We start from the raw sequence: 16,030 nt of genomic DNA on the forward strand, positions 1-16,030 counted from the left end.
GAGAGAGGGTACCCTCCTGGCTTTCCCTAAGCAGGGTAGGGGCTGCAGCAGCCACTCACAGTAGTGCTATTTTTAACCCATCTGTTTCACCTCCCTGTAATAGAAGCCTGACAAGCGTTAGGACATCTCCAGTCAAGTCACCATCAAAGAGCCTCAATCCTACTTTAGCCTAGGCCAGCAGTTAGAACACGGGTGGCTTCTGCTACCGTGTTAGCGTGGGAATTCAACAGAAACTACTCAGGTTTCAGAAACTGCAACGGAAAGCTCCCACGCTTACTGAAGGCGTGGCTGTAACACAAACTCGTTTCTTATGTGAAACTAACAATTACCTCTACCACTAAGGCAGCAGGCAGCCCTCAGCGCAAGATTTTAGGCTTCCCCCTGTGCCCCCGAAATCCCAAACCATTAGATTTCAGGAAAACCAAGAATAAATTCCCCTCACATCTCATACTGCACAATGCTGAAAAAAAATACCTCGCACTGAGGTAAGGAGAAAAAAAGTCAGCAGTGGGGAAGTATAAATAAACGAGGCGACTTGTGACGAATTCAGGAAGGGTGTGAGGCAGAGAAAAACAGTGCGAGATTCGCAATGCAGAGGGGAGGAAAGACTTCAGCTCTGTGCAGGAGGTTTGTTAAGCCCGGACTGCTTCAGTAACCTCTGACTCAGATGACACCCGTTTCAGCCAGGAACAGGACTCAAGATCAGAAAAGACTGGAACCTCCTCTTGCATGGTTGAATTCTAAGAGCTCATGATCCAATGTGGCTCTGCTCCATCCCGAGAGCGTAGCCCGTTTCCCTGCATCCTCTTTTTTGAGCATCCCGTACTGCTCCCCTGACCAAGGTACTTTACTCCCAATAGCTAAAGCTCTCTCCGCTGGGCCAGGACCAAGACGCAACGGTCCACAGTAGTGCCGCATCGGAGAGTAAGGCTTGAATTTCAAATTTGCTTAACTCTGCAGAAAAAGCACCATGAACAACTTCAGGTTGTTCAGGGGTTTGACCTCAGTCCTCAGTGGTTTGACTGCGAGTTATCAGTCTGATCAGGCCCTTCAGCTGGTACCTGCCGAGCATATTCCTTCAGGGTTCTGGGCAATCTGAGCAAAAAAAAAAACTTATGCAACCAAAAATAACTCCAGTGTCATTTCCAACCTTTTCCCCATTGGAAAAAAAGCATAACTTCTGCTATCTCTTCCTCTTGCCTCACCCAGTCCAACAAGTCCGATGGCACAGCAGCACCAGAGCTAGGCGATACAAGCTCTAGGGCCCTGGGAGAGCTAAGGGAAGAGGGAGGTCGCCAACGCCATCCTGGGAAACAGATTGATCGCTGCCATTGACAATCTACACAATTTCTTGGAGGAAATGGGCCAGGACGCCCATCCTCCAGTTTCTTGACTGATAAGCCAGCTTCTTGAAAGATCCCTGCGAGTCCACCTTCACAGTGGGGGACCCATATCTGTGCCTCCACAGGCAGCTATCAGAAGGGACTGGAGCAGGGAAGATTAAGACGGGACCAGACAGAGGTACTCATAATCCTCAAAGGCCTTAACAAAGTTTACCCAGGGGACTTCCTTAGAACCCGCAGTGAAACACCGACCAGAAGGCACAAGGGGAAACCTGGAAGTGCATTTAAAACGGAGAAAAGGAAGCTCTTCTATGTAACGAGAAGAAGCCACTCAGCAGATGAAGCTGATGCAAAAAATGTCTGAATGAGATCGCTGGATCAATTAGCTACTAACCACCAAACAGGCTAGCTGGGCTCAACAGCCTCCTCTCAGTCATAAGAATATAAAGATTCTGAACGAGTTGCAAATGTTCAAGTCCCCTTCATTTCTGCTGACAGGGAATATGCTTACTAGCCTTCATGCAGGCTTTACAGTCTAAAGATGTTCCACTGAGCATCACGCCTTCATCCGTAGAGGAAATCAAGGCTTCAAATCCAATCTTAAATTACAAACCCCGATTTATTTCCTCTACGAGGGTTTGAAAGCGGAAACACTGAGTCACAGCAGCTTGCAGGAGCCAGACCTGAGGAAAATCTCCACTGGCTGTTTTACCAGCAGCATTGACTAGGCGGGGGGGAAAAAGCCCCAAAGAGAACATCTACCGTAACAGGTTTTCTGTAAAGCTGCGACTCTCTCCTCACGGCAGAAAACCGGCGCTACATGCGACTGCAATGTCAAATGAGCAGAGCCATCTTTAAGAAATTCCTCATAAACAGGGGACCAAGAAAACACCCCCTCTTCAGAACCAGAATCGGGGTCTTTTCACTTCTGGCTCTGTAGCGGTGGGAGAGCTGCTCTTTCCTGGCAGTCTCCCTCCACAGGGCTTGGGCTCCAGCTGCACTCTGTAGACGTGAGCCGCCGCAGCAAAGCTCCGCCAACCCCTCCTCACGGATTTATTGAAGCAGCAACATGATTAACTCTTCAACTGCATCGCCGCGCAGCGAAAGTGCAAAGTGCTGCATACATATTCAGGGTGGCACACCACAGAGGCTGGAGCAATGAGAGTGAGTGAAGGTTAGAGCCTCTGCAGTAGAGACAGCAGGCAAGCATAAATATTTCATGAACCTGGCCTACACAGATATTTATAATCTAAAACCTCAGCGCTATTAACGCATGCTTCAATTCTCTCGCCATCTACACACAAATCCCATTCCCATACAGTGCCAAATATCAAAACCCTCCAAAACCCTCCCTGCTTTCCACCACGCACACAATGGAAAAAAACAACACCACATTGCCAGTTAAGCAACAGCTGGAATACAGTGCAGATCTCCAGAGCTATGCTAACAATACAGAATGCCTAGAATGTACCAGTTAATGGCAACATTAAGACTCAGGAGTCTGTTTAGGGGAACGGCGTGCTGATGAAATTACAGAAATGGTTGAGATCCAGATAGATAGTTTAGGATGTTACAGATTCCCCACTCAAAATCTAATCTTTAAGGTCAGTTTTATGTTTGCTTTGTTTTTCATCTTACCGACATGTTTTTGAGGATTACTAACCAGCATGTTTGGAAAAGCCGTGTAAAACTTACAAGGCAGAACGTTTACTAGACAGAAATTTACCGGGCTCACGCACTTGAGCGTGAACCTCAAAGAGACTGTTTTGGGAAGAGCAGGTCATACAGAAAATTCCTGGAAAAAATCCGCACAGTAAAACTCTTCTTTAGCCCATGTGTGTTGAATCTGTACAGCACATTCCCAGCTTCCGTCAGTCTTGGTCAAGGAAAATAACAGACTTGTTTTTTTCTTTCTAAAAAGCTCTGTATTTTTAGATGCCAACTACTATACAGCAATACTAACCCTCTTCTAATTAAAGATGTTTCAAGACAGACCTTGAAAATTACTCCAGGCAGTCGCCATCACCCACCATCATTATTAAGTTTTACTGCTTTCATCCGTAGTGACTTATATTTGTTCCCATTTATATAGCTGGGCAGACCGCTGGAGCAGTCTGGGTGAAGGACCTTGTTGATCTTGGGTCCACCAGCATTGCCCCCTGCCAGGAGCTGGACCCACAAGTCCGAGTCCGGACCCCTCCCCTACCGCGCTGCCTTGCTTCCGAACCTCGGAGAACGCAAGAGTACGCCACTGCCTGTCCGTCCGTAGTGCGGCAGGCTGGGACACCAGCAAGGCTACACCCGAAGGCCTTGTTTGTATTTTTAGATGTTAACCGCGATAGAGCAATAACGATATCTTGCATGACTGGGCAAAAGTAACTGTCATCTCTGTGCTCTAAATCGGCAGTATCCGTTCCTGCTGAACCCGCAGGAGCCATCTTTAAGCCAGGCATCCTGCCTGGACAAGCTTCCCCACGGCCAAGTCTTTGCAAGTGGACCAGTGGTTCACACCCCAGCAAGTGGACCAGTGGTTCACACCCCAGCAGCAGGACAGTGAATCAGAGAGAGGTCTCCCCTCCACCATAACTATGAACATCTGAGAGGACAGATACCAGTAGCAACAGCCACTCACTTGCAATCCAGCGCGGTGCAATAATGCCGAGCATCCCAGCTACGCCCAGCCGAGATGCGCACAGACTATCCCACAACAAGCTCCCGAAATGAGCACAGAGCTGATGGCACTTTGCTCATTTCGCCACACAGAGTGCTTTCTGGAGTGAAACCAAAATGACAACGCATGACAAACATAATGACATAGGAGTAGGGCTGCAAAAGAACGCGCAAACGTGAATTCCACGCTGAAGAACGTTTCAGCTGTTGAGCCTTCTTCAGGTGAGAGTAAGTAAATACAGGGCTGACAGCTGGATGTTTTCATGATTAACTGAAAAGACTGCCCAGGAACACCTGATCCATCCCGCCGACTCCCACCTGCTACCAGGAGCCTGACCACGCGCGTGCCGAGCTTGAGGAAGGCAAAGGCAGGGCCGGTACAGCACGCGGTGACAGTGCACTTGCAAAAGTGCCTCAGTAATACAACAACACAGGCCAAGTCAAAGTCACCCAGCTCACTGGGGTTACAGTAACCACTGCCTTCCCCCTCTACAAATCCGCTGCTTAAAGCGCACAAGAGACTTTTCTTCATTTAACCAAACGAAGCACGCCCTTCGACTTCCTGTCCGCACGGCCAGCTCCGCTGCCCGTCTGGTTCTGAACTACAGTCCTGCAGGAGGGCTCCCGGACTCAGATACTGGATCAGACAGCAAGCCGGGCGGAGGAACGAAAGCAAGACGGGCCGCCCGGAAACGGCCCAGGGCGACGCCCCTGCTTACCCGATCTTGGTCTTCTGTTTGGATCGGGAGGCGGCGGGGCCCTTGGCCTTCCTCGAGGGCGGGTCTGTGGGCGGGGCCTTGGCGTGGTGGGGCTTGTGGTCCTGCCGCGGCGGCGTGGAGGAGCAGGGGAAGCTCTCGGGGCTCATGACGCGCGGGATGTTCTTCTCCCCGCGCTCCCGCGCCTTGGCTATGGCCTCCGAGATGATGCGGTTGGCCTTCTCCTGCTTGTCCTCCAGCGCCTGCTCCATCAGCGGCTTCTTCTTCTGCCTCTTCTCCGACGACGAGGAAGAGGAGGAGGAGGAGGACGAGGTGCCGCTCTTCAGCTGAGGGCTGAGGACCCTTGTGTGTCCACTGGAACCATTAGTGTTCTTGGAGGAAGGGGGCTGAAAAAGAGAGAGAGATTAAATCAGTCAAACATTAAAACACACACTGCCTATATTTTGAAATAGGATCTTGGGAAGATAAACTCTTCAATTAATTAGTCCACTGAATGGTTTATTATGAACCCCTTCAGTAAAGCCACATTTCAACGTACTGCTAAGGAGCTCACAGTTTAAGCTCAGAAATAATTTTCAGATTGCGCCAGGGAGCAGATTAATTCCGAATGTTCATTTACAATACCAAAAAGTTACAAAACAGCTCTCGCCGCCCCCCAGGCAATATTTTTCATCTTCATGACGTGTGTATAGGTGGCCTTTCATAAACCGTGAACATCAGCAAGAACAAATTTGCTTAAACCAAAAGCCTAAAGATGAGAATGATACTTAAAATGGTTTGGTTTTGTGACAGCTGATCACAATCAAACTCCAGTTTTGACCAAAAAGGCAAAAACTACTTCTTTTTTTTCCTCTAGATGTAAAAGCAGCAAGGTTATCTACCAAAACGCACAACATAAAAGTAAGCAATTTACATTTCTTGTTTTTGCCTAAATGAATACAGGCAAGAATTCAGGCCATCCAGAGCAATCAGCACTGTGCACCTACAGTAAGTCCGAGTAAGAAAGCTGTATAAATTTCGTTCAAGAATTCAGTCACAGAAGGGTAAGGTCATTAAAATACCTCAGCAACAAAACTCAAAACAGTGAAAAGGCTTCTACATGCTCCACAGCAGAAAAATACAAACCCCAGGATTTTTATTCCAACACATGGAAAAAGTTAAAGCACCGTCTTGTTTCATGTGTCCACGCAAATACACAATCTTTACTGCAAGAGCTTTACAGTCTATAGCAAAGTACAGATTTTCATGAGTCCAAATGAATTTAACAACACGGACCGGAGCTCCTCCACCTTTCAGAACCTCTTAGGGAAAACCAAGATACATGGTTTCAATTAAAGCACATTTTTAAAGCATGCTAGTCCCAGAGCACACTTGCTAAAACGGGGAGCATTTCAGGGTGGCCCACAGGCCCAGCTATTTTCTCCAGCAGTTTTAAAAAGAGCCTCCTGAAACATGCCCAAGTCTTTTTTTTTTTTAACTCACACAGCAGTCAGGATCTTTATATCCAAGTTCTCTGTATTTAGCAAACACACTGGTGCCACAGTCTATTTCTGCCGTCCGCAGAGATTCAGCTCCAGAGCAGTAATGAGGCTCTCTTGGTGGCAAATAAGCAGCAACAAGATGTGAGAAAACTGAAATAATAATCACAGCAGCTAATAAAGAACAAACGTGCAGATATTTATTTTCATTGTTCCGCACTGTTACAGGTGATGTATGCTTTTGTGCACAACAGGCAATTGTTTTAAAAACATGCTAGGAGCCATCTAGAAACAAAAGGACAATGCAAAATAAAGAGCAACGCAGCGGGGAGATAAACAGGCAGCATATCGGATGTGTTTGTGCACAGCTTGGAGGGGAACGAGGCTGCACACTGGAATGTTCTCACTAATCCGACTCAAGAACAGGAAAGAATCCGCACAAAAAGACCTAGGAAAAAACCCCAGCTCCCAGACAAACAGTGAACCTCTGTATGATGTTAGAGAGGAGGAATTATGATGTTCGTGCAGCTCCTCTGCAGTGCTCCAGGTCTGTACAATATCCCCATCCCCCGACTCTCCGAGGGGGGGGACACTCCACCACAGATTTCCAAAGACTTTTGGGTAACCTAGACCCCGTGTTGCACTTCAGCGAGCAACGTTTCAACACTCATCACTGACACACTGACGAGAGAGAGAGAGAGCGAGAGACTGCTGCATTGGAGGAGAGGAGCCAGTATCAGAGAAAAAACACAGAGCGCCGACGGGAGGGAGAGAGAGAGAGAGCGGAAAAAAAAAAGAGAAAGAGAAAGTAAAAAAAAAAAGGCAGCAGGCAAAGGCGAGCGGAGCATGCCACCTCTAGGCCTAGGAACTAAACAAACAAGGGAATCGGCGACGAGCTCAAGATGGCGAAGGCAGCCCGGGTCTGCAGCAGCCAGTAGCAGGGAAGGTTATTCAATCCTATTAGCCCTTCATCCCAGCCAACCCCTCCTCCTCCAGCTCGCTGCACGTTTCACTTACCCTTCCTCTTGGCCTCTTCACTGAAGACATGGTTTTTTTTTTTTTCCTTTTTTCCAGCCGCCTAACAAAAGCCTTGCCCCTTTTGCCGGGTTTTTATCCTCTCTCTTTTTTTTTTCTTCCTTCTTCCAGCTTCTTTTTCTTCCAGAACCCACCTCCCCCCCCCACCCCCCACCCCCCCCCTGCTACCACCACCAACACCACCGCCGCCGCCGCCGCCACCACCACCAGCAGCAGCAGCAGCAGCACCGACCCCCTCTGCTGCCCCCCCGCCCCCACCCCCAGGCTGGGCTCAAGAGGAGAGCATTAGGAGGCGACTGCCTAACTGCCTCTGTATCTAGGCTGCTCGGAGAGGGTGCATGGCAGCTGGGAAAGCTCGCCTTCTGCCTCTTCTGTCAAAGGCTCCCGTCTGTCGCTCGCTCTTCCTCTCTCCTCCCTTCTCATTGATTCACTGGGGCTCGGCTCCCGGCTCTCGGCTCGCTCACATCCCCGGCTAAGGTAGGCTACTCCTTCTTTGTACACAAAAGGGTTTTGTGTTGTTACTTTTTTCCTCCCTCTATCTCCTCCCCTCTCGCGCGCCGGAGAGCCTGCACAGCCAGTCAGCCTCCACGAAAGCGATGTAAAATGAAAGCACAAAGCATCAAAATGCATCAGCATGAACATTAGAGATGTCGTTAAAATCCTGACTCGTTTTTCACTCTCTCTAGCTCGCTCTCTCTCTCTCTCTCTTTCGTTGTGTGTGGAATTAAGCCAGCAGATGGAGCTAACAGTTATTATTCCATTAGACCGTGCAACTTAACCCCAAAAGGACTAAATGTTCCGAAACTGACAAGCTAATACACCCTGGGATGAACTGGACCGGATCCTCTCTGCATTCGTCCGTACCACTTCACCTTGCGCACTTCTGAACGGAGCTCCAGTATTCCAGTATATCCAGTACTCTAAAACAACTGAACTGAAGCTGTTAAAACGCCAAACCTCTGGAAAGCCACAGGATTAAAAATCTACCTATCTGTTCGTCACCTATTTTATTCCCAGGACTTTTTATTCAGGAGATATAATTACCTGTATTTAAAAAAAATACCACTGATGGAAAAACCTCGTTATAGTAATCACTATTTGAAGCTACAGAAACTTTAAGCAATGAACAAAACAGGTAACCAGCAAATGAAAGGACAACTAAACAAAGCCATGCATAGCCGATCTTTACTCTGCAGGGAAACCAGGCAAGTTAAGGTGGGGGCAGGTTAACCTCCAACCTAGAGAAAACAAGTTTCATTCAACAAATTACCTAACTGTTGGATCATTTCTGGATGAGAAATTTGCTTTTTTTTTTTTAAGGGGGGCTGCAGGGGTGTCATCAGAAACAGCCTCTGCAAAGTGCTCAGTGCCAGAGAGCTTTCAGAATATCACTCGCTGAGGTCAGAGGTCAGAGGGCAGTGACCCCGGCCAGGGGGACAGAGAGGAGCCCCTGTTCCAGACCGGCCTCCTAAACCCACTGGCCGCCTGCTATACGTGTTTCTGGAAAGCAAACAGCAAATGACCTTGGCTGTTTGTTAAAAATACAAAAAAAAATGAAATGCTAAAAACCAGAATAAAAACGCTGACTTTCCACAGCCAGTGTGTTCCTTTAAAAGACAGATCTTCACGGACATACAAAAATGGGCATGAAAGGTATATACGATGAACACGTAGTTGAACAAATTTACCACGTACTCCAGACAACAGGAAAACCGAGAGACTGCAGCCTGTCTGTGTGTGAAAGCTCGCGTGGACAGAGTGGAGAGGACCGAGGCTGCTCCTGGCAGGGCAGAGCGATGGAGTGGGGAAGCCATCTTGGGAAGGGCAGTACGAAACAGTCCCGGGACACGGAAACTGGAGCCCAGAGGAACACGACAGGAGGACCTGGAGCCCTGCCGCACACCGGCCCGCCACCGCCCCCTGCTGGTAAGGGGCGGCCGTGACGAGTGCGCCAGGCTGGCTCATTACTTCTTTACAGCCACACGTCTCCTCGTGCAAAAAGCACAGGCCATACCTGCCATGCCAACAAGGGCGCCTTACTGAGGTACACGCTAATTTGAACCCTTAAAAACCAACCAGAAAAAAAACTGCAAGTGATGGGGAAAAAACCGCGGTCTACACAGGGGTAGCCCTCCTGTTACTGGAAAACAACACGCAAACCCGGATCGTCACCGACATCTAGTCTGAGATTCATAAATGCTTTGGATGTTCGACCGTTCCTGGATTTTTTCCTGTCTGCTGAGCTCTATGTTACACCATGACCATCTGGAAACTGTAAGCTCGTAATGGATGCACAGCTGAAGAGTCACCCACCATGTGGAATGACATTAAAATAAACACAAAAATAATGGAGACTCTCCACCCAAACACAATGCTTCCTGTCCCTAATGCGATTTAGAAGAAATCTTAAAATCATCCATCCGCCTCACAGCGAAGGAAACGGAAAAATTCAGTTACACGCAGGGCAGCAGTGAGAGCAAAAACGGCTCTATCAGAGCCGCAGGGTCTTCACCTTCTCAGGACCATGGGAATCTTCCTCTGTTCTCCTACACTGCTGCACTTCCGAGTGTCACTGCATGAGAAACGTTTTCCATTTCACGTCAACAAAGCAACCCCGTCTGTTATAAGATTCGCTGGCAGAAGCGTGGAGCAGTGGTCAGGGCTCTGGACTGGCCACGGGAAGGCTGACAGTTCGATTCCCAGGTGACACACTGCTGTTCCACATTGCTTAGCAACATAGCCAGTTGTATAAAGTGCAAGGGCTGTAGCAGCTGTGGAACAAGAACACGTCATGCTGTCGAAGCCAGAATCCCATTTCTTTCAAGAAATAGGTGGATGGGACGCCTGGATTAACCAACTACTATCCAAACGGGCTTGATGAGTGAAGCTGAGGACAGACAGGTGTTGTGCTCCCCGTTCCAGTGCTCCAGGTGGCAGATAATGTACACGCTGTCCCTTTAAGTGCTTAGCCTGTCCAGTCCTTGGAATTTGGACCACTGGAAAAGGATCAGGTCACGCCTTCCAGACTGCGCTTTCCTAACTGAAATAATTACGCATGCCAAATAAATAATGCCCAATCCAGGAGCCCGACCTCCACCTCCCTGCACCTACAATTCAGGAACAGTGACGAATTTCTGGTGAAATGAGCACATCCGTTAGCCCATCACCATTCAAGAAAATAAAAAGATCACAAATCACCTTTTAACGTTCATCAAACTAGAGCAAAAATCATCCTGCTTTAGTCTAACACACGCCACTTGTCCAGCTCCGGTTTTGTAAAATGTTTTTGTGTTGCATTTTTAAACAGTTCTCCGTTTCCTTTCAGAAACACCCTGGGTGAGGAAGCTAACATGCAAGCCTGCCCCTAGAGACAGGCTGATTCAGAGGACAGTGGGCTCTCCGGCCTCCCTGCCTTCCCTCTCCTCTCCAGATTCTGCCTGAAAATAAGACGCTACGATGAGCATCACGCAGCAGCTAAAAAACACTAAGAGCGAGCAGCGCAGCCAGGCAGTTGTGCACATGCTTGGCTGGTCACATGGCACGGTTCTGTACTGCACCGCAGTTCCTTGGTAACAGAACAGTTAAAATGCAAATGTGCTCTCTTCAAGGCTGAGAGGAGTGTGTGTTCCTTCAATACACACACAACGCAGGTGCCACTTTCAGAGCTATTAATTACCAGCCCCGTTATGTACATTGTCCTTTTCTTTCCTCCTGGATCAAACCCTTCTTCCTCTTTCTCCTCTACCCCAACCTCATCCTGCTCCCCCTCCCAAGCACCCTCCTTGATCTCCAAAGCTCAGCATCGCCCCTCCATATTATCTTCCCTACGCTGTATTCTGTTTGGAAATGTACACTGCGTCCCTGTCAGCTCCTGCGAGCGTAGAAAAAAAAAAACTGACAGGAAAGAAAAGGCTAACTGTGCCACAGAAGAAACGTCCTTGAAATCTAGGTTAGCAGTTTTTTTAGACTCCATCAGGTACATCAGGTGCTTCCTGGTCGTCTAATCTAATTCAGTTTTACTCAGGAACGTACATCCCTTCCTCTTTTTGTCACCCCCTCCCCCTCACTGTTTTTTACTATTTTTACTTCTAGAAAAAACAAAGAAGTGAAACCCTGAATGGGCTGTAAAGCTCAGTGGCATCCCAGCTGGGACGTGGGACGAGGGACGAAGATCGTCACCCTGGTGGAGTGGGATGGACTCTGGATCGATTACCGATCTGCAACTAGACTACTACTTCCCTTCCCTGAGGCACCCGGACAGAGCGAGCTTCTCAAATCCACAAGAGAAAGGAAAATAAAACATTTCCTACCAAAGGAGACAGCACAAAAAAACCAAGCACTACTATTTAAAAAAAAAACTTTTACTGAAAGGCTGAAACAAGCCCCCCTTCCCCCAGAGAATAACTTTGCAAAAAAATGTCTAGAGAAACTAGTATCATCTGATTAATCGAACCATGCTCCAAAGAAAGAAGCAGTTTTAGAATCATTGCCTTCTGCATCACAGTGTGATGACAACAGCAGCACAGCTCCGGGGATCTGCGCCAGGTGTGAGGAAGAGTACGGCTCATGACTCTGCATGGTTCAGACCACCTGGAAGCCCTCAGTTAGCAGACGCCTGATGTTTGCAGGAACTGTGCACAGTGACGCAGATACTCCCTGACCAAACACCCGCCTGATCTTAACCTTCCTGTATGACTGCACTGCGAGGCAAGGGTAAAAGATCAGATGAACGAATTAGGCCTTGGTGTCTCAACCAATTAAAAGTTGCGAAGGATGAAGAGATGCCCCGTGAACAAATTAAATAGGACATAATCTTCAGTGATGCTTCCTGAGCTGATTAAAAAGAGCAGCAGGCTTAAATGGGGCCTCATGTCCAATCAGCCACAAGCCTGGTTCTGCCTGCTCAGCACTCCCCTCCTCTGCACAGAGCACTCTGGGATCATGACCGCCAGGATTTAGAAAAGGGCTGACATGAGGCTGCACCGCAGCAACAGAAAAAGATCATTTCTAAGGAGCGCAGCAGCGCAACGCACCGACTGTGGCACGGCACAGTAATGGGACACATTTGCACTCGCCACTGAGTCACAAGTGTTATTTACAGAATCGAGAACGACAGGCTACAGCCTGCGCTGAGCAGCTGAGCTGCATTCAAGGACAATCCTGAGCAGCAAGAGACAAGAGGAGAGGGGCTGGACCGGACTCTGTCATCACCGACCTGAACTGACAATGTCTAAGAGTGCATAAGAGCTTAAATACTATACACCATCACATGAAGTTTCATGTTATTTTTAAATTACCCTCCGCCTTGACGGAAAAACCACCTAGCAGCTATTTAAGACCTGCAGAAAAGGGGTTGACCCTCGCGGTGGACTGGCGTTCCACCCAGGGTACCCCTGCCTAACGCCATTGCTGGCCGGGAAAGGTTCCGGCTCCCCCTGAATGGGATTAAGTTGTTGAAAAAATGGCCAGATTTCCTTGAAATCTGGATGGAAAAAGGTTAACAAGTCCAAACCAGCCATAACTGGTCGAACTGAACCCTCTCCCATCAAGTTCAGACTGATAGTTTGAAGGCATCTTGAAAGCCTGGAAGAACACAAGAACGGTTACAAAGGTCATTCGGCCCATCCAGCCCATTTGGTAGTTAGCAGCCAATGTGCACCACACTCCCACACCCCTTTGTGTAAATAAGTGCCTCATGTCATTGGTATTAAACGCACTGCCAGGTACACAAAAGACAGCAGTCTCAACGCCTGGACCTGGGGATGCTTCTTGACGCTGATGCTCAACTCAACATAAGAGGCTTCAGCAAAGCTACAGGAGAAAAGCTAACATTTACACCCGACAGCCAGCGGGTAGCAGTAGTCATCGGGGGAACTCAAGACAGAGTTCCAGTGCGGAGTTCTATTTTGGTTAATGTCCTCTGTATCAAGCTGAACACGAGTTTCAGCGAGCCTCCTTGCAGATCCAGTAAATCTGGCCCAGGCAGGACAGCCAGCTAATGTGACGAGCAGCTCGCGAGCAAGGTGGCGCCCCTGGCCGATCTCCCGACTCGCGTGGTGACGTCTCCGGTGTGCGCCGCAGGCGAGCGCCCTGGGAAACGCCACCCCCCCTGCTTGCCGTCTGCTGGTGGCAGGGAGAGGCTGGGCAGCGGGCATCTTTCCCAAGCTTTGATGACGTCTACCCTCTTCTCAGGCGTGCCAGGGAGTTATGGGCCCCGCGCCCCCAGAAGAGCAGGCGACCCCCGAGACACAGCCTCGCACCCCTGCCAGGCCCACCCACAGAGGAGGAGGAGGAGGAGGAACTCGGGGCGAGGGAGGGGACGCAGACAGCGGGGCCTGGCCTTCGCAGAAACGCGGCGCTGCAAGCCTGCACCGGATCAGCACAAACGCACTGTACCGCCCACCCCGCCCCCAGAGACACACACACAGCCTGAAACCAGATCACATAAGGTTTAAAATAAACATGAGGCCCTGCAAAAGAAATCTTAAATTAAACACCAACAGTGAAACCTTTTTCTAACCTGCAATTTCATTAAATATACAGTTACACATCTCAAGATAAAACCCTTTTTTTAAGATTTAGAGAAATAACATTTAGACAGTGTTCTCAGACAAGACTTGACAACCTCAGTGGCCTTCATATATCCACACGCATACAGTACCACTTTTAGGCTGTTGATAAATGCAGCGTTCTCTGAACATTAACTGGCCCGTTAATTCTTTAAATTCAGCCATTAGCACTAGAAATGAGGCTCATTAGTACTTTCTATTTCAAAAGAGGTTCACCGTTATCAACGAGCCCTATTTAAACCTCTCCTCAGGACCGCAGCTTAATAGCAGGAGCAGTATTAAGTCTACACTGTAATCAAATTAATTGACTTCTTAATTTAATTAAGGGTGGGGGCGCTTCTGCTATTCGCATCCCTGATAGGTTTGAGAAGGCGGCATTTCTTTGGAGAGACCGGGGACAGGTCAGGGGGGCCAGCGACTGCCTTTATTTGGCAGCGGTTAGGGAGAGAAAGGGGTCAGACTGCGGTCAGTGGAGACACAGCTCGCCCACATGATCATGATCAAAGCCTGCTGCTCTGCACGGCAGGAGCTCATCACCGCCGCTCGCCGTGCACAAAGCATCGGCTCTCGTTCTCCACACCCAAAATTCCAAGGGTTAAGTACAGCTCGGGCGTTTCACGGTACAAAAAAATAATCATCCATTGAAAACTGGAACTGGGCTGCCTAATAAAGAATTTTAAAACGCTGCATTTCTGATGCAACAGCAAAATTCTAAAGGTTTCCATTATGAAATCTAGATTAACCGGGGATTCTGACAGCAGGGAACACGATGTGCATTCTTAGGAGTCTGACCAGACACTTGCTATGCTTGCTGCTGTTCTGGGAACTCTGGCGCAGAGAGGCTGAGCTCAAGAGAGGCATTCTTCAGCAGCACACGATGAGGTCATCAGCAGATTAACCTCAGAACGGCTCTGATGTGGGAAGCTGTGATGTCACAAAGCTGAGGCGTATGCCAGAGGAGACCTACCCAGTGTGAGAAACAACAGCGAGTTCACTTCCGAAAGCACAAGGGGGGGGGGGGCAGAGAATAGGAGAACTTCCAGAGGTTTCTAAAGCTCCCTTTGAGGCTGTCGTGCAGCTTTGCTTTCCAGATGGGCCGAACGGCCTCCTCTCTCTTGTCGCCTCTCTCATGTGCTAAGCTACAGAACGCAGCTCTGTTCCGAGTGATAAACCATCCCCTGGCGGGCCGACGTCAGAGCGCAGGGCTGCTGTGGTTGCAGACCAGACACGAGATGGGAGGTGTGTACAGGCCCTGCAGCGCCAGATCACATGGCCCTGCTGGGTGCCAACTGCTGTCCAAAAACACGCCAGCAGCCCTCTCCGAGAGGGGGAGAAGGTGAAGCCCCCCAAAACATGACAAGACTGAAAGGGACTGCTGAAGGCCGGTAGAGTACTCCGGGCCTTCTCCACCAGGCACACAGCGGGGGGCACAATCGCAGGCGGTTACCGACTCTGCATTATTAACAACCCCTTCTGTTCAAACCGGAGGCACGCTGCAGACCCTGCTGGGACACCTCAGGGGAGAGAAGGGCTTCTGTGGATCTCCATGTTTGGCGTCCTCCTGCTATCCTTCCCTCCCTCTCCCTCCCCCCACCTCCTCCTCCTCCTCCGCTCCTCTTCTCCCTTCCTTCCTCGCCTGACCGCTCAGATTTTCCACTTCCTCCCAGCGCAGCTGCAGGTGCCTGGGGAGGCCAGCGAGCTGCCGGTCAGGAGGGGGGGCGGCAGTGCCCAGGAGACGAGGAGTGAAGCCGCTCACCGTGGAAAACCAACACACCCGGCCCCCACTGGAAAAGCACCACTGTCGAACAGCAGGCTAAAGCACAGAAGACCAAAGGCTACCAGGCTTCACAAACACTCACCACAGACCGACTTCATGACACAGCTGCACTGCTGTCAATTATATCAGAAATGATCTTCCTAATTAATATCAATGATCTCAGTTCTGGTCTGGTCAGTAATCTAGCCAGATTCGCAGATGATCGCAAAATAAGGGAATTGGCAAACACTGCAGAAGGAGCAACGGGAACTCAAAAAGGCTTAAGACAAAACTCACGACTGTCGCCTCGCTCCTGTTTGCACATTTAACAAACAAGTACAGAGAGTTACACGCAGGTAGTAAAACAAACTGCAGATGCACAACGTGAAAGAGAAGAAACTACTTAGGTGCTTAAAAAGAAGTGTTTACTAACAAAAAGCTAGCACAGAACATTGTTTGATAT

The 16,030-nt window shown here is 49.2% G+C and overlaps 1 protein-coding gene and 1 long non-coding RNA gene across 15 annotated transcripts in view; one reads left to right on the top strand and one right to left on the bottom strand.

Moving 5' to 3' along the window:
• Positions 1-16,030, bottom strand: part of chd9 (chromodomain helicase DNA binding protein 9) — a 59,713-nt gene that overhangs the window by 31,713 nt on the left and 11,970 nt on the right. For 13 of the 14 annotated variants that reach the window (XM_088614041.1, XM_088614045.1, XM_088614044.1 and 10 more), the window contains one exon: positions 4,733-5,115. In XM_088614041.1, coding sequence (XP_088470167.1) covers positions 4,733-5,115 — 383 coding nt within the window. Of the gene's footprint in view, positions 1-4,732; positions 5,116-7,224; positions 7,388-16,030 lie in introns of those variants that run through there. The other variant, XM_088614049.1, reaches the window with a different exon arrangement.
• Positions 7,399-13,750, top strand: LOC148644611 (uncharacterized). Its single transcript, XR_015928715.1, has 2 exons — positions 7,399-7,719; positions 10,568-13,750. It is a non-coding gene; the product is annotated as an uncharacterized LOC148644611 (long non-coding RNA).

This window comes from Lepisosteus platostomus, chromosome 20 (genome assembly GCF_059453375.1).
Source record: "Lepisosteus platostomus isolate fLepPlt1 chromosome 20, fLepPlt1.hap1, whole genome shotgun sequence".
Classification (NCBI taxonomy): Eukaryota; Metazoa; Chordata; class Actinopteri; order Semionotiformes; family Lepisosteidae; genus Lepisosteus; species Lepisosteus platostomus.